At 35.3% G+C, this 27,318-nt stretch overlaps 2 protein-coding genes across 3 annotated transcripts in view; one reads left to right on the top strand and one right to left on the bottom strand.

Moving 5' to 3' along the window:
- LOC136031748 (phosphatidylinositol 3,4,5-trisphosphate 3-phosphatase and dual-specificity protein phosphatase PTEN-like) overlaps positions 1 to 1,042 on the bottom strand; it is a 45,827-nt gene extending 44,785 nt beyond the window's left edge. Inside the window, exon 1 of the mRNA XM_065711476.1 lies at positions 968 to 1,042. The gene's annotated coding sequence lies outside the window, so the exon portion shown is untranslated. The remainder of the gene's footprint in view (positions 1 to 967) is intronic.
- Positions 1,043 to 5,463: 4,421 nt separating this feature from the next.
- The window catches only part of LOC136031747 (alkylglycerol monooxygenase-like), a 64,771-nt gene continuing 42,916 nt past the window's right edge, over positions 5,464 to 27,318 (top strand). Inside the window, exons 1-3 of one of the 2 annotated variants that reach the window (XM_065711475.1) lie at positions 5,464 to 5,485; positions 23,836 to 23,954; positions 26,995 to 27,122. In XM_065711475.1, the coding sequence (XP_065567547.1) occupies positions 23,844 to 23,954; positions 26,995 to 27,122 (239 nt within the window). In that variant the 5' untranslated portion in view covers positions 5,464 to 5,485; positions 23,836 to 23,843. The other variant, XM_065711474.1, reaches the window with a different exon arrangement.

Below are 27,318 nucleotides of genomic sequence, written 5' to 3'. Positions count from 1 at the left end.
AAAGATTTTAAAACAAGGAATAAGGTATCACTTTAAGGGGCTCAAAACAAATTGTTTAATTGAAGTGGTATAGAAGAGCATGGAGAAACATCCAGTTGTATATATGGTAAAATTCTAGTTAATTGACTTTTTGTTATCTCAGCAAGGGTTTCGGTTAGGAAAGTGAAACTTTCAGGGATGTGTCTACAGGCTAAAGTATGTCCTGGGAATTTACTTTAAAGTACCCACCTCCACTCTTCTTCCCTCTAGAGAGCCCTGAAATTTGCCTCCATGACAGGTCTATACCTATTGAAATTTTGACAAAACAACATTTTATATTAATTTTCTGTTACTAGTTGCTTTTTCTCTGCCTTTAGTTTTGAAATGCAATTCCTGATATTTGAGTAGAATTTTGAGCCATATCAATGTTTTTTTTCAAAATTTAGGAAATGTAGTTGCATATCTTTAAAACCTTATAAAATGGAATTGAGCAAAGTTATGAAGCTGAAAACAATTTTGTTGTACTTCAATTAAGCAGAAGATCTATTTTGCAAGGTTTCACTTTTATAATACACACATTTTTAAAGGTCATCAAAGGTCAAGGCCCACAAAAGGGAGAAGGAGTGGAGGTAGTTGCTTCAAAATACCTTTCCGGGACATAATTTAGTCTGTAGATTCACCCCTGAAAGTTTCACTTTCCTAACCTAAACTCTTTCTGATATAGCAAGAAGTCAATTAACTAGAATTTTACCATATATATGCCGTCTGTCAATTTAAGCAATGGGTAAATTCTAAATTTACTAATATTTGAGGTAACAGAATAGAATTCCAGCGTCTTCTGAGACCTGCTGGTGCTGGGCCTATACAGGCATGATACTAAGCTATGGGCTATGCATATAAGTATGCAGTTCTTAAAGCTCAAATAAAGATATTCCGGTTAAATCCTTCACTAATGACAAATATACAGAAGCTTGGCCATGTAACATACGGGATGCGAGGAATTTTGGATGCCTTGAGGTTTCAATTGTATTCTTTGTCTTGTTTCCTCTTTTCTTGAATGCATGATGAATGGGATGTAGTCATGATAGTTACCATGCAAAGATTTACTTACTTGCCACTTCACTATCAGAAATGCCGAAATGGCAAAGTTGCTGTCATTTTGGCTAAATGATTGCCTTGGAAACTCCTGCAGGTACAAGGAAAGTGATAGGATGGTTTTTAAATGAAATTATTAAAGATAATCATTTAAGTATTCTCAATATGTCTCTAGTAAATACTTAAATACACTTATAGTGCAGTATTGAAAATAAGTATGTATGTACTTTTTCCTCCCATTCTACTATGTAGATTTCAAACACTAGGAGATAAGCAAACACGGGAAAACCATTTCAGATATAGGTATGGCAGTGGATTCCCGAATAATATTTTTGTCCATCTCCTGATCATGGAGCAATGCAAAAGACACAACCATCCCTATGTCAACATATTTTTGTACTTTGGCGTCGCCTTTGATTCAGTTGAACGAAAATCTTTGCGGAAATCCCCCGCTTGAAAAAGTGGACGCTTTCGTTTATTTGGGACCCGAGGTACACCCAAAGGGAGGATTTCATCAAGAAATAAAGAAAATTATGTCAAGAGATCACGGAGTTTCGCTTAACTTTGCAAACATCTCTGGGTCTGTCGAGAAATCAGCTTGCAAACGAAGATAAACATATGTGCCAATAATTAGGGAACACCTACTGTATGGCGTTGAATCAAGGCCCATCATAGGAGCTCACAGACGTGCTCTAGAGATTTTGGACCACCACTGCCCACGTTAAATTTTACACTACCGGACGTCAGAGCAGACTTCCAACAAGGCTGTTTACCGATATATCTTGAGAAGAAGTATGCTTACACATTCAACGATAGCTTGAGACAAAATCTCAAGCTTCATCAAGTTTTGATAGCTCCACTGGCTTGGTAATGTTTTGCTTCGCTCCAACGACCGCCTCATTAAACAAGACAAATCGTCGATCCTTACCAACATGACGTAGAGGAATAGGAGAGCAATTTAAAAATATGTGGTCACTCTTTAGACAGGATTGTTAGACAAGAGTCTTCTATGGACTTCTAGGGTAAAACCTTGAGGGAGTCTGTAATTTCCAATTTCCTACCATCTCTATTTCTATACTTGGCAGCTTTCAGTAGACTGAAGAGCAATCTTGAATGATTATCTGCTCATAGAAATGAGACTTGTGGTTACAGTTACTAAACGAAAGGACAAAGCGAAAGGTCTATCTGACGTCAAAGATTAAAAATACAAACAAAATTGAGCGTACAGAGGGTGTTTTCGCTTATGGAAGGGGAAAGTCTTAAAGATGATACTTAGTTTAAACTTGTCAACTCTTGTTTTTAATTAGAGATTCTACAGTTCCTTGAACACAAGAGGAAAAATGTTGACTCACCAATGATTTCAAAAACTATTCACAGAATATATCATACAAATTGCGTTGTCTGCTCCTGTAGAGCATCTTTTCTCAGTTGTAAGTGCCATTTTGACCTACAGGAGAAAAAAAACTTGCAAATGATAGATTTGGAAAACATTGATGTTTAAAGTATACGAACACATTGTATTTTAAGTGAAGCAGATTGACAAGGTTTTGAAATTACTTTTTCTTGTTTTGTTTTTTTGTAGTGTTTTCTAATGAATAGAGAATAACCGGAATGAAACCCACGTGGCTACTCTTATAATCCTCTTTTGAGCATTATTCTTTACATGTTTTAATTCCAATGTTTTGATTATTTAAATGTGTATTTCACCTATTTAAATCCAAAATATTTTCTAGGTCATGGATCGGTTAATACTGTAGTTCCCATGCAATTAAATCCTTATTTAACTCATCTTCATTTAATTCAACCCGCTTAGATCAACCCTCGTTCAACCCATTCTTTGTATAACTCATCCACTTTAACTCAATCCTCTTGTAGCTTGACTTGCGTTTGATTCAACCCCTATTTAACTCAACCAGATTCAACTAGACCCCTATACAGCAACTAAGGCTACGTAAAATTGAACCCTTACTTAATTCAACCCCATTTAACTTAACCCCATGTATCTCAACCCATGTTTATCCCAATCCTATTTAACTCAACCCCTTGAAACTCAGCCTCCATTCAATTCAACCCCCATTAAACTTAACCGCTTTCAAATCCAACCTCCTTAAATCAACACTATAACTAGAAAATGTAACTCAGTCTGTTTTGTCTGAAGTGATAAAAGTTAACTCGGATGAGATAATTTTTATTCATTGGTTAATTATTATGTAACCTTTTTAAAACAAAATAATTATTTTCCTTCTGCTTTGTATATTTGAATACATAAGACAGGTAAAAAAGCAAATTTTCAAACAGGAAAACATAATACAGGTAAATATAATATATATGACAGTAAAACGATTCGTGCCCAGGGCTCGAACAGACATCAGAGTAGCCCACGGCCCATAGGAACAAAAATCTGAAAACGCATTTAAAAACAAAAGTGAAAACAAATTGTCTCGTAAGGAAAATTTTTCTTTGATACTGATTCTGAAATGGCAGTTATTATTTTGATTCATCTTAACAGTAAAAGCTTATTGCGGAACCAAAATGCGCGGAAATTTCGTGTGCCCGCAAAAATGTCCAAAAACAATTCCGAAAAAAAAACATGTTTTCCTTCTTTTTCTTACAGCACTAGCGGGTCACTGGAACACCGCGGGAGTGTTAAAATGATTTTATGTAAAGACTTGAAAAGAACAAATTACGATGTCATTTTAATTCAAAAACCTTTTGTAGATAAGCAGTGTGAAATTCCACATATCAATAATAAATAAAGATGTTACTAAAAAAAATTAAAGAGTTAAAATTCTTTCAGTGCTTCAAATCTTGTGAAGATAAGTCATAAATTGGCTACCATATCCAATCAAACGGTCAATGAGCGTGTTACGGTCATATTTTAATTAGAAAATAAAGAAATAACCATCGGTTCTGCTTATTCTTGAAGTAGAAAACTTCCTGGCTTCTAATTCCTTGACCATCGTAAACAATCCATCCGATATTATTTATTTTTGTACTTCTACAGCTAACCCTTCTATAACGACCATTAGATATCAGCTTATAAGGTTTTTTTTTTCAAAAGTAGAATCTACTAAATTGCTCTATGTTTATCTGACTTTATATGCAAGTCGTTCAGTCGTAGTTTTAGCGAAGATGTATTTCAACCTTGCCCTAGCATTGAACCATATGACTTTAAAACCCCGTTGAAATATTTTTAGACATTTGCTTTTGGAAGATATTGATGACTTTGAAATCTCTCAGTAAATTATACAAATTAAATTAACCGTCATATTTTGCAACTAACAAAATCTAAAGAACATTAAATTACTCTAAAAACCGTTTCAGTAATAGCAAATTTACTCGCTAGTGGAAACCAAAGCTAAGTTTCTTAAGACAGAACTAGCGAAAAATTGAGAGAATCTTCAGAAGACCAAGATCATATCTCAACAGAAATACAATGCTAAATACAAATAAGATCAACTGAAACCAAATCAGATGATCTAAGTTACACGATTCGAAAAAACAAAACAAACAATTATGAGGAAAGAAGCAATGTAGACGCATGAAGAACAATACATAGAATATCTCGAAAAACACCCCTCATACTTTATCAATTCATGTACACAAAAGCAAAAGGTCTCTGTGTTCATTTCTTAAGGAAGTCGGTAGAGTTTAATTGATAAGCAGTGCTTTATTTGATAATCAGGAAACCCTGGTTTTGAAGGCGTTCGTCCTACTACTTTTACTCCATTTTCTCAAAACTGTACGAAGGATTCCTTTCTGATTGGCTAAAGAAGAAAATCTCACCTTTTACTGACCTGAGTTAATTTGAGAACCTAAAATCCACTTCTACTTCCCACTACCTCGTTTCTCTTATTGACCACATCGGGAAAACCTCGAAAAGCCTAATTCCTGGCTATATTTAATTTTTACCCCCCTCCCTCTGTTTTTTTTTAGTTTATCTTTTAAGCAGTTTTCAGAAGAGCAATAGTCCCACTTTAGGCATTATGAGGTTTGAGAAGGTCGCACTTTTTCTCTTATTTATAGCAATTCATGTTTGTCTTGATTTTAATCAGATTTACATTTTAATTTCCCTCCGTTTTAAGATGAATCCATTTGTCCAAAGCAGTATCTGTGGCTTTTATGCTTAGTGTAATTATCCCTTTTACACCACCTTTCACTAATAGTAATTTCTAGTTTTAACTTATAATTATTAAATGGCTTGGTTTTAGACGTTTTAGGTTTCAATGTAACTCTTTTACTTTTCTTTGAAAATTTCCTTTCTGGAAAATTTTTAAAAGTAAATTTATGAAGATATTAATACACATGATGCAAAATAAGTAGAATACTAGCATAAAAATTTAAGTATTTAAAAAACTAACTTTAAAGTTTTCGTACAAGACTGCCATCTATATTTGTAAAACACTTACCAGTTAGTCATATAAATTTTCTGTTCTCTTATTTTTGCCAATGCCATTGGGATAACTTGATAATATATTTAATTCACGCAATCGTAGATAGCTTCTTTTTTTATTAAAAAGCAAGTATTTAGGTTAGATTTTCTTACTCAGCAATCAATACATGATTATTTCAATTTATGTGTTCGTTCTAATGTTTAAATAGATAGCAGAGAGGCATCTTCCAAAAAAAAGTAAAAAAATTAGTATTTGAGCCTGATTCTAATAGATGAGTTTACTAACCCTAAATCATTTTTGAGCTTTTATATTGTGGTGTAGAGGGACGTAGCTTTTTTCAAGCTATAATTGACCATATTTTCTTAATAATTATAAGGCCATACATTGGGCATACTTTTGAAGTCAGAAATTATTTTTCTGAAAAGTCCTCATTTTGAGGTTTCTTCACGCTGACTTATTCGAAGCTGGGTAGATGCGGTGTTTTTCCAGCTATAAACCCTTCTTTACGCTAGCCTTTGAAGTAAGATTTCTTTTTACATTAACGCTCATGCTGAGCTTTATTTCTACACTGACTTGTTCAAGAATAAGAGACTATCTCGAAAAGTGCTAATTCAGTATTTGTGAATTTACTTGCTGTAAAGGTTTAAGCTCTTGCAATCTCAGCTAACTTGCTACTTAATGGGGTGGCCAAACGAAGTCTCGGTCTTGATTGTTGAGTTGAGTTGATTTGAGGTCACCACATGTCTTCAAAGACCTTGTAACCAGATTTCGGCTTGTTTCTCATTCTTCAATGTACAGGAAACTTCTGACTGCTATAAACTGAAAGTCGACACTATATAAAATTTTATAGATAAGGCACTACACATTTCCAAGTTTATCAGTCTTGGACAAAAATTCCAATATGAGACCAATTATTGTTAATGAATGTTCACTCTTCTATGTAGCACGGTTCATCTGCATTGGTGAACCATTCAATGCAAAAAAATCCTGAATATTTTTTCTATAATTTACATATGATGGACAATCAAACAAAATATGTTCCAATGTTTCATTTATTCCACAATTTTCACAATTGGGATTTTCACCATAAGAACGTCCCATGTACCCTGTGCCACAATGTCCTGATCTTATACGAAAAGCAGCTCTTCCTCTTTGTCGGTTAAGATGATGGTATTCCGAGATTTGATTTAGTGGAGGTCACGCTGTCATTGCTTATTCTGCTTGTTGCTGTGTTACATAGCAATAGTTGGTCATTCGTTGTTAGCTTTTGTATTATGTTAGCAATTTGGCATATTTCATTTGGTGTGTCTGGCATTGAAATTTCACCATCTAATATGGGAATTCTCGGCCTTGAGTGACCATGCTCATATATTTAAAATATCTGCCTAAACTACGCTGCCTTTTCTAACAGTTTGTGGTAACGAACTGTTAGTAAGGAGCGACATTGCTCAGTAGTAACCGAAATTCTAAAAAACTGAATTTTGATACAAATTGATACATCAAAACAATCGGATTTTTATGCTCATTTTGAATATATAAAATTTGAAAATCGGAGGAAATTTGCCTTATTTTCGAAAAAGGGGAACCCCCCCCCTATAAGTCATAGAAGAATCTTAATGAAAATCACCCCGTTAGATTCTACGTATCAGAAAATCCTTCTGTAGAGGTTTCAAGCTCCTATCTGTAGAAATATGGAATTTTATATTTTTTGCCAGAAGAAAGATCACGGATGCGTGTTTATTATTATTATTATTATTATTTTTTTTTTTTACAGTGGTGATCGTACCAACCCAGTGGTCTTAGAATGTTGTAACATTCTAAGTTACCTTTTTAAGTAACTTTTCAAGGAAAATTGGAGGGTACTTAGGCCCCCTCCCACGCTCATTTTTTCCCGAAGTCACTGGATCAAATTACGAGATAGCCAATTTGTTCAGCATAGTCGAAAATCTAAAAACTTTGAGGACGACTTAATCACCCACAGTCCCCAAGGGAAGGGCTGCAAGCTATGAACTTTGCCCATTGTTTACATATAATACTGATTATTGGGAAGTATGCAGACGTTTTCTGGGGTAGGCGATTTTTTCTAGTGGGGGTGGTCGGAGGAGGGGGTTACGTGGGAGGATCTTTCCATGGAGGAAGGGGGTGCTGGATTTCTCAGCATTGTTAAAAAACAATCAGAAATTAAGAAAAATAATCAAGTTTTCAGCTGAAACTAAGGAGTAGCATTAAAACTTAAAACGAATCGAAATTATTACGTATATGAGGGGTTCGTTCCTCCTCAATACCTCGCTCTTTACATTAAAGCATTTTTGGTAATTTCCAGAGATCTATTCATCCTAATTAAACCGCCTTTGTGATTCAGGGGTCATTCTTAAGGAATTGGAACAAAATTTGAACTCTAGCGTAAAGAGTGAGGTATTGACGGGGCGGCCAGCCCCCTCGTATACGTAATAAAATTATAAAAACGTAGAATTTCTTTACGTAGGTTAATTCCTAATTTATGCATATTTGTTACTAATAAAAATGTTCGTAAGTCAAATTAGAGTTCTAGTACCCTTTTTAAGTAACCCAAAAAATTAGTGGCCTACTAGGCCCCCACCCTGCCGTTTTTTCTCAAAATCGTCCGATAAGAATTTTGAGAAAGCCATTTAGCCATAAACAGTAAAATTAATAGGAAAATTTTGTTTTAATAATTCATATGCGGTGAGCCAAAATCAAAACCTTTATTTATTAAAAAAAAGAAATTAAACTAAAAACAAGTTTTCTATAAATGAAAATAAGGAGTGACATCAAAACTTTAAACGAACAGAAATTACTCCGTATATGAAAGGGGCTGTCCTCTCCTCTACGACCCGCTCAAATTTCTCAAGCTGCTTATCCGGAAGGTACATTAAAATAGGCATAGTGACAAACGATAGCCCATGCAATGCAATCATAAATACATCTTTCAGTTTTATTGTCCAATCTGAATGATAGATGGTTTAAATGACATTTTCTGAGATACTCTTGGGCTATTCTTGCCATATATTGCCTCGGATGTGTGCTCCATTTCCTCCATTTTGTCTTAGTTCTAGCCTGTTGTGGCCTTAGTTGTGGCCATTTAACTAAGTTTCGGTAAGACTGATAACCTGAAAGATAGAAAGTTCAGATTTCTTGTTTGAGAAAACTCGAGGAAGAATTTGATCATAAGCAGTTAAGGTGGAAAACTTTGAGGCCTATCACTTCACCTTCGCCATAATCAGATTAAATTTAATTTTTATACAAATACTTTAATATAGCTGCTTCATAAACATAGCCCAAAAAACTGCACTTGAAGCATCCAAATTTGAAAACAGCTAATGATCTGGGAATAGCCGTCGTAACTACCCAAAGTTATTAGATTTTAGAAACCCTTTAGTGCATAGTTTCTTTTCTCAACCCTCCGAGAAAAATAATAGAGTAAAAAACAAAGACAATTTAACAAATTACACTTCAGAATACCAATGAAAAAATACAGGCCATAAGAAATTGTATCTTCTGATGTTGACTCTCCTTTGGAATCTTTATAGAAAGCTTACGAAGAGAAAGATCATCATGAAAAAGTGAATAGATACTCTTGCTGAAAATCGCCATTTATTTTACATTCAAAAAAACATTCGAAAGTAGCAGTAATAATAATAAATATAATAATAAATTTTATTGCCCAGCATTATGCACAAAAGAATAAAACTGACGGAGTAAAAAAAAAATATGAAAAGTCTATAAAAATACGTTCAGGAAAGTAGAAGCTTAATGCAATTTAAAGTTTTTTTCGGCAATTTAATGCTGTGAAAGTTCGTTTCAAATAGAACATCATTCATTCATTCATAGAATCAAAATCTACACGCTTTGAAAACAACTCAGTTCTTCTTCAGATAGTATCTAAGGGGCTTGTGACTCCATATCTGGTCGACATTGTGGTGTTGCTAGTCCAAAAGGGCAGCAGTAGTAGGTATTTCACATTTTGTAAAACACTCTCTAATATCAGCAGCGTCACTTCGAATGAAAAGCTGCCAAAAGGCGAAAGAGCGATACACGCGATCCTTGGATACACGCGACTAATTTCAAATATCATACCAACTAAAAGGACAAAAGCTTTCTCTTTTTCACAAAAAAAATCTTTCAACAGACTTCGTGTTGCGCGGCAACTTTTTCCAATTGGTACTCCAAGGTATGTAAGGTGATCTTGTTCATGAGCGACACGGACACCAACAGACAAAAAGACTGGCTCTTTGATACAGTGTTATAAAACAAGGAATTCAGTTCTATTCTCGTTTAACTTTAGTCCGAAATGGTCACACTCCTCTGACAATATACAGAAATTCTCATTTATTTTAGTGTGCCTTAGGCTAATGTATAGAATATCATCAGCGTAATTTGCTACCGAGACATCAACCCCTCTAAATATACAAGGCGTCACAGCTAGATGCTGAGGTTCAGTAATACTATTATTGAATCGGGTGGAGAAGCCAGAGCTCCCTGTCTAATAAATTTCTTAATCGGGATTTGCAGAGTAAGTTCATTAACATCTGGCAATACATTAATTTGAACTTTAGAATTCAGCTTCCTACACATATCCCGAAATGCCTTTACAACTGAAGAACTTTACAACAGCTGAGCTTTGGTAGTCCTTTGCCTTCCCGAACTTGGGATCCTCTAGAGTCCTGCCAAAAGAGTTTTGGTATCTATAGGATTAAGTGGGTAGCCTTGTCTGGCAACCGTTCATGTGCTGGACTTTTAGATAGTTGAGGTGGATGGAAAAACCTTTGTGAAGTGAACAATTATTCGAAGCCTTCTAGCGAAGGAACGATTTTATTTCTCCAGAGACCTAAAATTTTAGAAATAGTTGTCACCAAATTTTGGAGCTTCTACAAGTTTAAAAGTATGTTTATCTCTAAGTGAGTAGAAATTTCAAATTTGTTTTCATAAACTCATTTTTTGTCGTAATTGGTCGAACCGGTATGAGGTATTAAAGTTTCATCAAATTAAATAAAACTGCAACTTAGCTCCCGTCCAAGTGCCTTAATCCTTAGTCCTCTGTTAAACGAATTTGCTAATTTGGCCTTTGCTAATAGGTTTTTCCCTTAGGTAGACTATTTGCTGGTAACCAGTATCACGAAAGGTAATTTATGTTATTATCTGGAAGTTTAAATTAATAGTTCGCGTGACTACCCGTAATAGGGAATGAAAAAAGGACGAAGAGCGAGTTAGTTATATTATTTTGGTGAACATTTTTCACTGCCTGCAATTATTCCTTCTAATTTATAACATGAACGTCGATTAAGGGAGGGGGACAATTGCTCAACCCCTTATTTTGAAAAATACTTATTTTTATATTTTAATTAAAAACTACAATGTCTTTTTTGCATTTAATCAAAAATCGATAGAACCAGAAAGTTGAGCCCTCATAGACTTTTCACACCCCTCCCTATATTTTTCACTCGATTGACGCCCATAATCATTAAATTACAAGTTGTGTTTCATAATTTTAAGTAATCTGATTCAACAAATCAGTGCTGTAAGTCTGATGGTATCCGTTATCCTTAAAAAAGAAAAGACAGAATTTTACTTAGCAAGGAAATCGTATAATTCCGAAATAAAGTTTTGAGGACTAACGCTCCTCTGTATCGATAAAAGTTAAGTCAGCGGTCTCACCCCCACACAGGAGATTGGGTGTGGGGTTGTCCCTTTTTTAAGAAACCTCTGGATGAAATTGCTGATGTAATGGCAAAAGGTTGTATCCGACATTTTCAAACTTGTGGGATATTATTTAGTTTTCATTGATATTATGTTACTATTATTTGATAGCATTGATATTATTATAAGATATTATGAGATATTAGCCAAAACTGATTACTAAGCTCTTCTGAAAGATATGATCACGATCAACAGAATAATGTTAATCAAAACGTGATTAAACACACATTGCCCTGCTGATCCTTCCTTTGAGTATAGCATAGTCAAAGGTGACAATGATCTTGGAAGGATAAAACTGTCATATTTGACCTTTATGTGTGATAGGGTTAAGATAGTAAATATACCAAAACAGACTTTTACATAATTAGAAAACTTCAAAATAAACAACGAAACATATAAAAAGAAAAAAAAAATCAGACAATTGACGAAGCAACTGAAAACGGAAAAACTCTCAATACTGAATTAATGAAACACGACGAATAGCCGAAGGTAAATCTGAGGAGTGTAAGGTTTTTGAATCACAAGGATATTTAGGTAAACGCAGTGTTTTCATATTTTCTTTTTCAATAGATCCTCAACGTGATTAAGTAGAAAAAGTGAACAAACTTTGATTAGAGTACCTAGTTGCTGGATAGCATAGACAAAAAAAGTGATCTTATATGTCCCAACAAATTTAAAGACTACTATGATCTTCTTTTTAGCTCATCAAGAACTGATGGGAATCTGACAGGGATTACATCAACAATTGAATTTTTACAAAAGATTTTAAGGGATAGATCTTTATAAATAACTCTTTTGTTTCAATAGGGTTTATCCAAAGTACACGGTCCTCCAGTCACCCAATTCAGAAAGAGGACAGATGTCACTGTCGTCATCATGCAACTTCAATTATATCAAGTTTAATTCCCGTTTTCGTCTTATTCTAAATCTTTTTTTTTTATCAAACAAACAAAAAAAAAAAAAAAAACACACAAATAACCTGGCTTCTGCTATTTTATATTATTTGCTTATAAAATAGGAAAACAGCATGCCTGAAAACAAACCTATCAAACAGTTCGTGGTAACGAACTGTAGTAAGCAGCGACCCGGCTCAATAGTAAACGAAACTCTAAAAAACCGAATTTTGATACTAAAAGATACATCAAAAGAATCGGCTTTTTATGCTGATTTTAAATATATAAGTTTCATCAAATTTAGTCTTCTTCATCGAAAGTTACGAACCTGAGAAAATTTGCCTTATTTTGGAAAATAGGGGGAAACACCCCCTAAAAGTCATAGAATCTTAACGACACACCATCGCATTCAGCGCATTAGAGAACTTTACTGTAAAATTTTCAAGCTCCTATCTACAATTAAATAAAAAAACAAGTTTTTTAACTGAAAGTAAGGAGCGACATTAAAACTTAAAACGCACAGAAATTACTTCGTATATGAAAGAGGCTGCTTCCTCATCAGCGCCCCGTTCTTTACGCTAAAGTTTGACTCTTTCTCTCAATTCTTCTTTTTAAAACAGTAAAAAACTTTAGCGTAAAGAGCGGGGTGTTGATGAGGAAGCAGCCTCTTTCATATACGAAGTAATTTCTGTGCGTTTTAAGTTTTAATGTCGCTCCTTACTTTCACTTAAAAAAAATTGTTTTTTTTATTTAATTTCTAAACGTTTTTGAATCAATGCATGTTTTGATTTTGGCTCTCCGCAGAGAAATAATCAAAACGAAATTTGCATATTTTTTTTTTTTTTTGGCTAAATGGCTTTCTCATAATTTCGATCGAATGATTTTGAGAAAAAAAGAGCGGGGGACGAAGCCTAGTTGCCCTCCGATTTTTTGGTTAATTAAAAAGACAATTAGAACTTTTAACTTTTTACGAATCTTTTTATTGGTAAAAGATTTACGTAACTTATAAATTAGCTTACGTAAAGAACTTTTGTATTCTCATGTTTTTATTACATATATGAGGGGATTCACCCCATCGTCAGTACCTCGCTCTTTAAACTAAAGCTTAAATTTTATCCAGATTCATTAAGAATGACCCCTGAATCACAAAAGCCGTAGAATAAATAGTTGAAATTACTAAAAATACTTTAGCGTAAAGAGCGAGGTGTTAGAAGGAGGTGAGCCTCTCATATGGGTAATAATTTCTGTTTGTTTTAAGTTTTATTGCTGTTCCTTACTTCCAGCTGAAAAAGCTTTTTCACATTTATTTTTTAATTGTTTTTTTTTAAATAATGCTAGTAAATCCTGCTCTCCGTTCTTGGAAATTTTCTTCTCCCATGACAAACTCTCGATGGAAAGTTCCCCCAGCATATCCCCCTCTTCTCAACCCCTCCCCCCAACCAAAAAAATCCTCCTGAAAACGCCTGTATACTTCCCAATAACCATTACTATATGTAAGCACAGGTCAAAGTTTGTAACTTGTTGCCCCTCCCACGGGGACTGTGGGGGAGTAAGTCGTCCCCAAAGACATAGTTATAAGGTTTTTCGACTACGCTGAATAAAATGGCTATCTCAGAATTTTGATCCGTTGACTTTGGGAAAATAATTAGCGTGGGAGGGGGCCTAGGTGCCCTCCAATTTTTTTGGTCACTTAAAAAGGGCACTAGAACTTTTAATTTACGTTAGAATGAGCCCTCTTGCAACATTCTAGGACAACTGGGTCGATACGATCACCCCTGGAAAAAAAAAACAAAACAAAAAAACAAATAAACACGCATCCGTGATCTGCCTTCTGGCAAAAAATGCAAAATTCCACATTTTTGTAGATAGGAGCTCGAAACTTCTACAGTAGGGTTCTCTGATACGCTGAATCTGATGGTGTGATTTTTGTTAAGATTCTATGACTTTTAGGGGGTATTTCCCCCTATTTTCTAAAATAACGCAAATTTTCTCAGGCTCGTAACTTTTGATGGGTAAGACTAAACTTGATGAAACTTATATATTTAAAACCAGCATTAAAATGCAATTCTTTTGATGTAGCTATTGGTATTAAAATTCCATTTTTTAGAGTTTTGGTTACTATTGAGCCGGGTCGCTCCTTACTACAGTTCGTTACCACGAACTGTTTGAAAATGTTTTTTTTTGCCAGAAGACCGATCGCGGGTGCGTGTTTATTTGTTTTTTTGTTGTTGTTTTTTTGTTTTTTTCCCCATGGGTCATCGTACCGACTGAGTGGTCCTAGAATGTCCCAAAAGGGCTGATTCTAACGGAAATTATAAGTTGTAGTACCCTTTTTAAGTGACCAAAACAATTGGAGGGCACCTAGGCCCCCTACCACGCTCATTTTTTACCCAAAGTCAACAGATCAAAATTTTGAGATAGCCATTTTGTTCAGCATAGTCGACAGCCTTAATAAACATGTCTTCGGGATGACTTACTCCCCCACAGTCCCCAGGGGAGGGGCTGCAAGTTACAAACTTTGACCAGTGTTTATATACAGTAATGGTTATTGGGAAGTGTACAAACGTTTTTCAGGGGGGATTATTTTGGGTTGGGGGGGTCGACGGGAGGGGCTATGTGGTAGGATCTATCTTTGGAGGAATATGTCATGGGGGAAGAAAAATTCAATGAAGGGGGCGCAGGATTTTCTAGCATTATTACAAGAAAAAACAATGAAAAAATAAATATGAAAAGTTTTTTCCAACTAAAAGTAAGGAGCAGCATTAAACTTAAAACGAACAGAGATTATTACGCACATGATTGTTTTATCTCCTCCTAAATACCTTGCTCTTTCCGCTAAAGTATTTTTAGTAATTTCAATTATTTATTTTACGGTCTTTCTGATTCAGGGGTCATTATTAAAGAGTTGGGACAAAATTTAAGTTCTATTGTAAAGAGTCTGGTATGAAAGAGGAGACAAACCCCCCGGTATAAATAATAGAAATATAAGTATATAAAAGTTCGTTACGTAAGTTAATTCTTATGTTACGTGTATTTTTTTTCTAACAAAAACGTTCGTTAAAAATTAAAGGTTTTAGTTGCCTTTTCAAGTAACCCGAAAATTGGAGGTCAATTAGGCCTCCTCCCCCTCCCCTTTTTCTCAAAATCGTCTGATCAAAACTTAGAGAAAGCCATTTAGCCAAAAAAAGAATTAATATGCAAATTTCATTTTAATAATTTATGTGCGGAGAGCCAAAATCAAACATGCATTAATTCAAAAACGTTCAGAAATTAAATTAAAAAAAACTAGTTTTTTTGACTAAAAGCAAGGAGCGACATTAAAACTTAAAACGAACAGAAATTACTCCGTGTATGAAAGGGGCTGCTCCCTTCTCAACGCCCTGCTCTTTACGCTAAAGTTTTTTACTGTTTAATAAAGTAGAATTGAGACAAAGAGTCAAACTTTAGCGTAAAGAGCAGTGAGTTGAGAAGGGAGCAGCCCCTTTCATACACGGAGTAATTTCTGTTCGTTTTAAGTTTTAATGTGACTCCTTACTTTCAGTTAAAAAACTAGTTTTTTTATATTTAATAGTTAAAATGTATAACTGTTGGTATTATGTTCATACAATAAATTACTCATAAGAAAAAGATGAACCTTAAGACGTTGTTTATCTTTTAGTACGCACATTTTTTCGATCTTAGCAACAAGAACAATTTAATACAAACATTGCGTTGCTAAGTAGTACACCATTATCTCTAAGCCTAATTTTTGTAAAATATTACTCACGGTAAATATATTTTAGGAACAAATTAGCATAGACTTAAGAAAACAAAACACTAATTGAACAGAGTAGGCACTAAAGTTAAAAAATAGGAAGAGGTAATGCTAAAGTAGAAGAACGAGGAAGTAGAAAATGAGGAAGTGAGGAAGTATTTACATAATTTATTGCATCATGTACGCCTGTACAAACTTTGCCAAATTGAAAGGGGGGAGTCATTAAAAAAATATTAGTAAAAAGTATAATGGTTTTCCATGTGTGACAATATTTCATGCTTGGTGTTCATTTTCGGTCTACAAGAGTGGAAGGAGGTAAATGGAACTCCTCTATCTACAGTTATTATAATTACTATTATCATTTTTATTATTATTGTTATTATCATTATTATAAAAGTATTATTATTATTATTATTATTATTATTATTATTATTATTATTATTATTATCACTACGGGCGGATTAAAAAAGATGAGCTGGAACTCAAGCCACAAAGGCTCATTGCCTAAAAAAAGTAAAGAAAGCCATTGGGCAGTTAGCACCCCTTCTGGCTTAGTATTCTGAGATCGGGCTTGCCTATATCTTTTTCTCCCCTTTGTAGAAGAGCCGTCATTGCTATTTTCAATATGTCTACTACTGTTTTCCTTCATCTCAGCCTCCCCCCACTTACTAGATTCAGACCAGCCTTGATAGGCTCCTCCCTCAAGGAGGCGCACTCGTGCCTCTATAAAGAGGCGAACCACGACAATGTTAAGCGATCTTCGGTTCCAGTAGTCGCAGAGGGATGGGGAGGGATGCATTTTGTAGCCCGAGCTCCAACTAAGAAACCTGCCAAATTTTATCCCCCTCCGACTTTTCCTTCATGGGGAAAATTTGGCCGAAAGTTTCGACCCACCAACCCCAGCCCCCCTTTAACGTTGTCTGATCGGGCTGAAATTCACAAGTTAATGTCCCCTAGGGCCCAGGAGCTTATCCGCGAAATTTCAGCTCGATCCGATAACTCCTTCCCTGTTTTCCAGAAACCACGCATAACCACTTAATTTTCATATTCTTTTTTTTCTGCCACGCCTACAGGTCACAGCCGATATCGGATCTGGGTGTACGAAGACTCATTCGATGCGGAATTCTCCGAGTAAGTTTCCTTGAAAGTTTCGTAGGAAAATCTTAACCCCCCGAAAGTTTCGACCCCCCAACCCCACCCCTCCCCCCTTTAACGTTGTCCGATCGGGCTGAAATTCACAAGTTAAGGTCCCCTACGGCCCAGGAGCTTATCCGCGAAATTTCAGCTCGATCCGATAACTCCTTCCCTGTTTTCCAGAAACCACGCATTAGCCACTTAATTAACCCATTTCTCCATAAGAGCCCATGTTAATTTGAAATTTTTAAAATTTATTTAAAAGTTATATTTACACACATGCTGGTGGTTAGCTCAGTCGGTAGAGCGTGGGACTTTTAATCCTCGGGTCAAGGGTTCAAGTCCCCTATCGGGCGGTTTTTTTTCACAAAATATGAAAAAAACTTCGTTTTCTTAAAGAGTTAAAAAGTCAAGATTGTGAATGGATGTGTAAGATGCTTCGATGTGGGCAATTTCCCCCATTCTGGTAGCTGTAAAAAATTTATAAATTGTGCACAAGTTGACTCTGGAGCTGTAAGAGCATGGGTCTATACATGTCCAAAAGAACTGACTTTTGACCCTGTTGGGGGACTTTGCAACAGGAGCAATCCTCAGCGATGTCCGAAATAAGTGTGATATAAATATGCTTTAAGTATATATTTTATAGCCTTTAAGTGCTCATTGCCAATTTTTAGGTGAATTTTCAATTGTTTTGAAGAAGTTTAAGTTTTTCTCGATTTAATGAACCGTGGATATTTACTTATTTTATATAAATAGTTGCTAAATAAGATAAATAATATATAATTTACTATAATTACCTAAAGATGTTTCCTATATGAGAAGGCATTTTTAGAATAAATTCTTTATTATAGGCTTTTGGACGTAGCGATCACAATAAAAGTGTATAATTTTGATAACACCTGGACTGCTTATCATTTGAGAGATAACAGAATATTAGCTTCTTACGAGCAAAAGAAACATTTCGGTCATTCTATCTATTTTTTTTCTATTTTATACAATGATTTAAAAGCGGGGGGGTTGAGGGGCAGCAGCCCCCCAACTTCATCTCCTAATTCATGTACGAGGAGTACAGGAATTATTAAATTACATCCACCATGGATTGTAGAAAAACGTACAGAAATAATATGAAAAAACTTCGTTTTCTTAAAGAGTTAAAGAGGCTGCGTCCCAAAGTCGAACCTTAAAACGTACAGGAATTAGGAGAGCCAGTTGGGGGGCTACCGTCCCCCAAACCCCCCGCTTTTAAAGACTCTTTTGTACAGGTTTTTTGTTGCGGGGGGACTTCATTGTTACTAATTACTAGCTTCGGCGCAATGGTTCTCCTGCCCTCTTGTGTTTAACATTTTTCGAAGTTATTCCATTATTCATTCATTTCAATTTTTTGTTAATTAAAAGAGGGCCTTTCCGAAGCCAAGAGTGGGGGGTTAGGGGGGCGGCAGCCCCCCACAACAAAAAACCTGTACAAAAGAGTCTTTAAAAGTGGGGGGTTTGGGGGGCGGCAGCCCCCCAACTGCCTCTCCTAATTCCTGTACGTTTTAAGGTTCGACTTTGGGACGCAGCCTCTTTAAATCTTTAAGAAAACGAAGTTTTTTTTCATATTTTAAAAGTATAAGGAAGCTCATATGCTACAGTCCAGCTATCAGTGTCAAGCGAGATTGAATCCTCAGGGCTTATACTAGCAAGAGAACTTCTCTCTCACCGCAGATTGGTCTCTCAAATGGTCTTCCTTATACCACAGTCGACGCTTCATTTATTCAGGGGATTCAAACCTGGATATAATTTTGAAAGCCATTATTGGGTTCAGACCATCCAATCTCGGCTGCACATTCCTCAAAATTCTCAGGTTCAGATACCGGGCAGAACGGCGAGTGGCTGGGTGGTGACTAAAATTAACATTAGCATGCCTCTACTTGTACCTAGTACTGTCAGAGGCACAACAAAAAGATTGCTGCAACTCCTCCCTTTAACCACCCATAAATTACATTGAAGGAATTTGAACAAGGATTTAGATGTTAGCCTAAAAACTGAATAGCTTCTAGAAAAGCTAGCTTACAGACGAGCATAAAGAATCGTTAAAATATACGAAAAACGAGAAATAAAAATTCCTCTCAGGTAAAACTCTCTAGCATTGTCTTAGTAAAAGGCCAAGTGCCTTCAGAGTGCCATTATTTTATTTCTATTTTTTTACTATTTTTCACACCGTCACCTCGTATGAAAGGATGGTCTTTGAAACTTAGAAACGGGCATGTTGGATTGAAAATTGGAAGTTTTAATGCCCTTTTTAAGGGTTAAAAATTGTCTAAAAGCAACAAGCCCACATCCCGTGTACTTCTCTGCTACCCCTCCTTTAACTTTTTATGACATCCGATCAAGATTTAGAGTAAGCTATAAAATCGAAAGGTTGAAAATAAGCATTCGGGGATGAAATAAGACCCAGGAACCCCTAGGAAAGGAGGCGTAAAGTACACAAATTGCCAATTGGTTTACAGATAGGGGCAAGAAAACTGCGAATTTTGTTGGGCGAGAGGGTTATTGAGCCCATAGTTTTTTCTCTGTTTACCTTGAAAATTAAAGCCGTACGTTCTTTGATCAAGATGAGCCTAACGTGCAAACGATAATGTGTTTGGGGCCAGGGGCTTTCAAAAATGAGATCCGGAAACAGGTAAAAATTTGTTCACCAAGTGGCTTATGTTCTTTAGTCCTTGGGGTAAGGGGACCCAAGTGCAGAAGAAATTGGTACTCCTGAAACGGAACCTGAAAAGAGTAAAAAAAAGGGCGACAAAACTTGCTGTTTTCTGGACAGCTTGACACTTAAAAAATTTAAGTTCCTGGACCAAATTACTTCGATATATAGTTTGCAGGTATGGGCTTACAAGAAGAGAGGCCTTGAAATTTTTTTTTCTTGTCTATTGGATTTGAACTTACATCTGTAGGTCTATGGGTCATGGGGGACTAAATGCACAAGAAAAAAATGAAAAAAGTGTATTCCTTCAAAAATACGGCCCAAAAACCTTCTTTAGCTGTTTCTCGGGCTCAAAACATCAGCTTGATTCCTAATCCACTTCAGGCTTGTAGCTGTAAATACCTGACCAAGGGGGGACTAATATAAAAAAGAAGAAAAATCAACTTTGTCGTAGGTCCCCTGAATTTTGGTCCCAAAAGGGTCAACAATTTATTTTTTCTGGGCTCAAGACTAACTCCTTGGCTAGGAAGAATATAATTCACACAAATAAAAAAGAAGAAAATATCGGGTTTCCCAGAAAACGGGCCAAGAAACTTCTTGTCTTCAAATAGCTGGAAACTAACAGCCGTAATCCGTGGGTTAAGGGAAGCCTCATGCGAAAAGAATATTTAGGTTGGGAGTACGGGCATTAAAAACTGAGGCCAAGATTTGCCTAATGACTTGATAGATACCTTTTTATCATTTAAAATTTCAAGGGTCACTGCCTCGGCAAACGGTACATGAAACTTTCGTTTGGGGGGAGTTTTAGGGGCACTTCCCCAAATGGAGCCCAAAAAGGGGCAAAAAGTTATAGGTGAGCTCAAAGCTTATCGAGGACCCTATAGTAGAGAAACATAGCCGGGTTTCCCCGAAAAAGAGTAAAGAGCCTTTCCTCTCAACAGTTTGAAATTTACACCCGTAAGTTCCTGGATGAAGGGTACCCCAATATGCAGAAAACATATTGGGGTCATGGGCTTCCTGTAAGTGAATCAAAGAGCTGTTTTGATTGGCTTTAGACTTCGCATCAAATACCTTCGGCAATGTGATCCCAATTTACAAAAAGAAAAAATGCATAGAACTATTGGCTTGCCTGAAAGTTGGGCCTTAAAAAAGCCAACGAATTAATTTTTTGAACAGAACGGTTTCCTTTTCTTAATCAGATGCTAATTTGAAAAAGTACTTCGCAAAAACATAAGTTTTTTGAATAAATTAAATAAGACGGATAAGAATAATGCAATATGATAGTTCGAACTTAGAACGAACAGAAATTAATATAAATGAATAAGGAAAATCCAAAATGAACAGAAATTGAAATAAAAAATCATATTTTAATTTTATAATAAATTTTAACATGGTATAGTAAATACATAAAATATAATATAATATAATGAGGCTCACAATAAATAAAATAAAATTTAATAAAAACAAATTAATAGCTATGAACAAAAATAGATTTTCTTTTCAGGTGATAAAGTGCAGAAGATAATTACCTGTTACAGATTAAAAGAAGGAACACCAAACTCTAAGTTTATGTCATGATCTAAGTCTTTTAAAGAAATGTCAACTGTCAATGTGAAAAAAAGGAAATTATCAATGTTGAGTCATGATAAAATTTATTTTCAAATTATGAATGGATTGAAAATCTGTAAATTGAACGCCACATCAATGTTTCATAAATATCTCCTAGTTGGCTAATTCAAACAGTTCGTGGTAACGAACTGTAGTAAGGAGCGACCCAGCTCAATAGTAACCGAAACTCTAAAAAACGAAATTTTGATACCAATATATACATCAGCAGATTAAAGGTTTTATGGTGATTTTAAATATATAAGTTTCATCAAGTTTAGTCTCACCCATCAAAAGTTAAGGCACTGAAAATGTTTGCCTTATTTTCAAATAGGGGGGAAACACCCTCTAGAGTCATAGAATCTCATTGAAAATCATACCATCAGATTCAGCGTATCTAGAGAAAACCCTATTGAAATTTTTTCAAGCTCCTGTCTAAAAAAAAGTGGTGTTTTGTAGTTTTTGCCAGTAGAAAGATCACGGGTGCTTGTTTATTTGTTTGTTTTTTTCCCAGGGGTGATCGTATCGACCCAGTGGTCCTAGAATATCGTTAGAAGGCTCATTCGAACGGAAATTAAAAGTTCTAGTGCCCTTTTTAAGTGACCAAAAAATGGAGGGCAACTAGGCCCCCTCCCACGCCCATTTTTCCAAAGTCACTGGTTCAACATTTTGAGATAGCCCTTTTGTTCAAGATAGTCGAAAAATCTAATAACTATATCTTTGAGTATGACTTAATTCCCCTACAGTCCCTGAGGGTAGGGCTGCAGGTTATGAACTTTGCCCATTGTTTACATATAGTACTGGTTATCGGGAAGTGTACATACGTTTTAGGGGGGATTTTTTCTGGTGGTGTGGGGGGTCTAGGGAAGGGGATTACGTGAGAGGATCTTTCCATAGAGGAGCTTATCATGGGGGATGAGAATTCCCATGAAGGGAGAACTGGATTTTCCAGCATTGTTTAAAAAAAAAAACAATGAGAAACTAAATAAAATTTCAACTGAAAGTAAGGAGCAACATTAAAACTTAAAACGGACAGAAATTATTAAGTATATGAGGAAGTTCTTCCCCTTTTCAATACCTTGCTCCTTACGCTAAAGTATTTTCAGTAATTTCAAAAGAGCTATTTATTCTAATTAAACGGCCTTTGCGATTCAGGGGTCATTCTTAAAGAATTGGAACAAAATTCGAACTTTAGTGTGAAGAGCGGGGTATTGAAAAGAGGGTGAACCCCTCATATACGTAATAAAAATATGAGAATATACAAGTTCGTTACGCAAGTTAATTCGTAAGTTACGTATATTTATTACTAATAATAACGTTCGTAAATAAAACTTAAAAGTTTAGAGGCCTGTTTAAGCAACCAAAAAAATGGAGGGTAACTAGGCCCCCTACCTCGCCCACTTTCCTCAAAATTACCCGATGAAAACTTTAAAAAAGCCATTTAGCCAAAAAAGTAAAATTAACATGCAAATTTCATTTTAACTGTTCATGTACGGTGAGCCAAAATCAAAACCTACATTAATTCAAAAATGTTCAGGAATTAAATAAAAAAACAAAAACAAGTTTTTTAACTGAAAATAAGGAGTGACAATAAAACTTAAAACGAACAGAAATTACTCCGTATATGAAAGGGGCTGTCCCCTCCTCATCGCCCTGCTGTTTACGCTAAAGTTTGACTCTTTGTCACTGTTCTACTTTTTAAAACAAAAAAAAATTAGCGTAAAGGGCGGAGCGTTGAGGAGGGGACTATCCCTTTCATATACGGAATATTTTTTGTTCGTTTTAAGTTTTGATGTTGCTCCTTACTTTCAGTTAAAAAACTTGTTTTTTTATTAAGAAATAAGACACTAGGTTACTGTTTAGATTAATGTCACAAAGAATAATGTTCAAATAAAGGTATCATGTTTATAATTAAGTTCTTTGTTTTCTTTGCAAAAGCTATTTTTTTTTCCAAGATGAAGATCAAAGTAAAAGATTATTAAGCCCCTGTACCCAAGCACAGATCAGGGGGAAGCAGGACTCCTAATATTTTTAACTCATTACTCCTATAGAACAGCCAACTTCCGGGTTCAGCTTGACTAAATATCCTATGATCTAACTACCATTCTTTGCACTAAAATGTCAAGACCAAGGGGCCAAAGAAGAAGGTTTTTGGTCATTATTAACTTAAGAGTTTATTACATAAAATTAGGTAACTTCTTTTAGAAAGGTGATATTTATTTTTAGTATTTTATATGAAGAATAAATAATACAATTTCTAAGCCCCCATCCCAGCAATGAGTGTAGACTTTTGCCAAAATTTCAACCCTACAACAGCTTCATTTTTAATGTTCTATATGAAGAATAAAGAAGACAATTTCTAAGACCTTGCACCAACAATCCGTGTAGGCTATCCAATTATTTTCAACCCCACCCCCCTTTTTCCATCATGGAAAACCATCTAATCAAATCACCACTTATTTTACTAAGTCAAACGACATTTTTATTATTGACACGGACAAAAATTATCTGAAACTAGAAAAAGATAACATATTTCTAATTAATTGCGCTACTCTCTTTGGCATTGTAATGTCTATTTTCTAGTTTCCAAGATGGATGCTGTATCAAATTTTCTAGTGAAATTAGGAAGATTGTTCTACGTTGTTAATCCAGCATCATCGACTTTTAAAAATGTTCATGAAGTTCCACCATATGTCGTAGAGGTAATGTATATCTTTTTTGATTTCTGCTAGGAACACTAATCCATTGAAGCCATGGAGAGGGAGCGTTGACAGAAAAGGACAAAGGGGCTAATGAGCCAAATTGCTAGTTACTTCAAGGTTGCACACCAACTATGAAAATGAACTTTAGGAAGTATTTTTTTTCGGGGGGGGGATAGGGGGTAACTAAAGTCTTAAAGTCAAAAGTCTTGTTGCTTTGGACACAAATTATATAATTGGTTGTAAGAGGTGCTTCAAAACGATATGGGATGAGGAGGGTGGTCAGCCCCTATGTTTTTTTCATTTTAACGAGTATATTTGGACTAGTTTTACGATATGGATTATATTAGTAACAGACTTCCTTTTGCGTAAATTGAGTGTAATATTGAGTTGTAAATTCATATGCCTTTTTCCGTGGAAAGTGAAGGGGGAGGGTGGGGACTAGCTTCCCATAGGAACAGGACCCCCATAGAAACTAGGAACAGGGGTTGTTACACAAGGGGTTGTCGTGTGAACTTTAGGAGAGGCTCATTTGATTGGAAAGGTATAGTTCTAGTTCCCATTTAAGAGTCAAACATTATGTAGCATCACTAGCCCCTTAACATTCTTTTTCCGAAACGCATTCCATTGAACTTGTGAGATAGCTACTTTGTTACCAGTAGTTTAAAAATCATTTAACAATGTCTTTGGGGTGGGCACAATCCCCCAGAGCCTATGGACAAGGGTTGCAAGTTATACCCCTAGCCATATATGGCTTTAATGAAACGGGTGATCGTATAAACTTTGGATCAGATGGAGCTCATTTGATTTGAAGTTGGAAATTTTAGTACCCTTTTTAAGAGTCAAAAGTGAATGGAGAGTAAACAGCCCCCAATCCTATTATTCCCCAAAACTTATCCGATCGAAATTTTAAGAGAGCTATTTTGTTCAGCATTGTTGAAAGGTCCAGTAATTATCTCTTTTGGGATTTTAACCTCCCCAAAGTCCTCAGTACAAAAGCTGTAAGTTTGGCAATTCGTTCGTTGTTTATACAGTGTATGTTTTTGAAAAAGGTATTCATGTTTGTACTTTACTTTCCAAGAAGACGAAGGGCACTCAGGTGAGCCTTTCAGAGAATGTTGAGGGGAGTGTTGAACTAAATCAAAACAAGTTATGTGTATGCAAATTATCAAAAGGGTGCAACACTGGAGTAAATTAGTATATTAACCTGGAGAATTCAGGAAATGATAAGGGGTATGATCAAAAAGGCAATATTCGCATGCTACAAATATTACTACAACTACCACCACTACTACTTCAACACTACTCCATTTACAATTTTGAGGGGAAACTTGAACTAAAACAAAAGACGCTATGTACAAGCACAGTGTCAAATTAGCGTATGTCAAGAGTTGATTTGGGTATTAAGTTGGAAATTTCAGAGAATGCTTAAGGGGGAATATCATCTCAGTAAAAGGCAACATGTGAACACTAACTAAACTGTCAATTAAACTGTCCACGTTCATTTCTTTTTTTTTTTAACGTAACGTAAATTAGTATGCTTGCTTACTAAAAAATCATCAAGAGTTTGTAGGCTTAGCAGGTTTGGTTTGGACAACAGGGTTGCCAAATTTATGGTCCAGGAATTTGTCCACTGAGCATCCAAAAATGTGACATTTTTATGGGTCCATCTTGAAATCTCAAGAACTAAAGACTATTCATTTTTTATCAGTTGTATTATTGACCAAAATATACTTTGTAAACTACTTTCAAAACGGCCATATAGTATCCAATATAATGAAAACGAAAAAATTCTTTTAAATAATTGATACAAAATTACCAATTGAGAAAAACACGAGATTCATATAAACATATAAACCCCTTACTTTGGAGAAAATGCTTTACTTACGACATCTCTGGCAAAACCTGGATGTTAAAAAAAAGGAAAAAAAAAACACTGCTTTAGTGACAAGTGACATTTGTCTTTGTTTGTCAAAATACAGCTCCGATTTGAAAATGTTTCGTTTCATATAAATTTACATAGTGCATCCCTGTTTCGCCCTTTTGTGTCCCAAATTTCTTAAATGTGTCACGATTTTTCCCTTTTATATGATTGTTTCCCGGCACATGGGAATGTGTCCTTTTGACACTAAATGTGTCCAGTTGTCAAACCCTGTTACTCAACCCTCAATATATGTCCAATTTTACTCCTCAGAATTTAGTTAAGGAAATATTAAGCAAGAAAAAACGGGTTTCAATATCAACAAAGCAGTGAACAAAAAATAAAACAAAACAAAACCTGAATTAAAAAAACATTCCGAATATTTCGGCCCACGTTCGGGAGCCTTTTCTCGTAAATTTCTCGTAAATGGAAAAACAGTTTCTTCTAAGAAATTATTTAGTTAATGAAATGTCTTAAAAGTTTAAAAATCATTTATAGGCTTTAAGCATGTTTAGGCTACTTTTTGTTTTCATACTAAACAGAAGCTTTCCAGCCCAAACCCTATTCAATTTTACAATTTTTATTTTAGGCTGCCTATTTACTGCCTATTAGGAAATAGATATTTATCTAAAGGGGAAAATGCCAAAAATAAAAGGCAGGGTATCAATCTCTCTAAAAATAAAGCATAAAAAAAATGCAAAGCTTTATTTCCCTCGAAAAACGAAACTTTTCGTCAGTAAAACAACTGTTAGAAATGTTACCCCTCCCACTTGAGGTTGTTGCTGCCCACCATCTCTTCACTCGAAAAATATTACTTACCAAATGGTTTATTCATGTAAGTTAAGATAAATTTTGGATTTTTAGAGATACTAGTTATTATTCTAAAGGCAAAAAGTAAAGAAAATCAAGAGCTCCGCAAGAGAGGACAGGGGTTCAGGCCTTTAAGAAAATACAAAAAAAAATAATAAACTTTATTGCACTCAGAAAAAAATAAGAGGCTTATCTGGCAAAAAATACCTGTTCTCAAACACTACCCCTCCTTCTACCACTACAATATCCACCCCTCTGACAGAAAAATTTTACTTATCATTCATGGAAGTTTAAAGAAAATTTTACTTTTAGGCTGCACATTTTTTCGTTTTGTTTATTGTGCTGGAGAGGATCATTCTTATTCTAAAAGGCAAAAACAAGTCACAAATAAATGACTCGATTGCTTCAGTGTCAAATGGTCTATTCATGGAGGTTTCCAAGTAAGTACCAATCATCAGTTGATTAAAATAATCTTTAATGTAAACAGGTAGACGTACAGGAATTCGATTCTGGAGAGGGGGGATCATGTCAGGGAGAAGGAGTATAACTTTGAAAAAATTTCACAGGATAGACAAAAATACAAAAAGTTAGGGGTGACGGACAAGTGCTCTGAAGTCCCCCCGCTGCGCAGGTATG

The sequence above is a fragment of the Artemia franciscana genome, chromosome 10, assembly GCF_032884065.1.
Source record: "Artemia franciscana chromosome 10, ASM3288406v1, whole genome shotgun sequence".
NCBI classification, from domain to species: domain Eukaryota; kingdom Metazoa; phylum Arthropoda; class Branchiopoda; order Anostraca; family Artemiidae; genus Artemia; species Artemia franciscana.
This window is presented reverse-complemented; position numbering and strand designations above follow the sequence as displayed.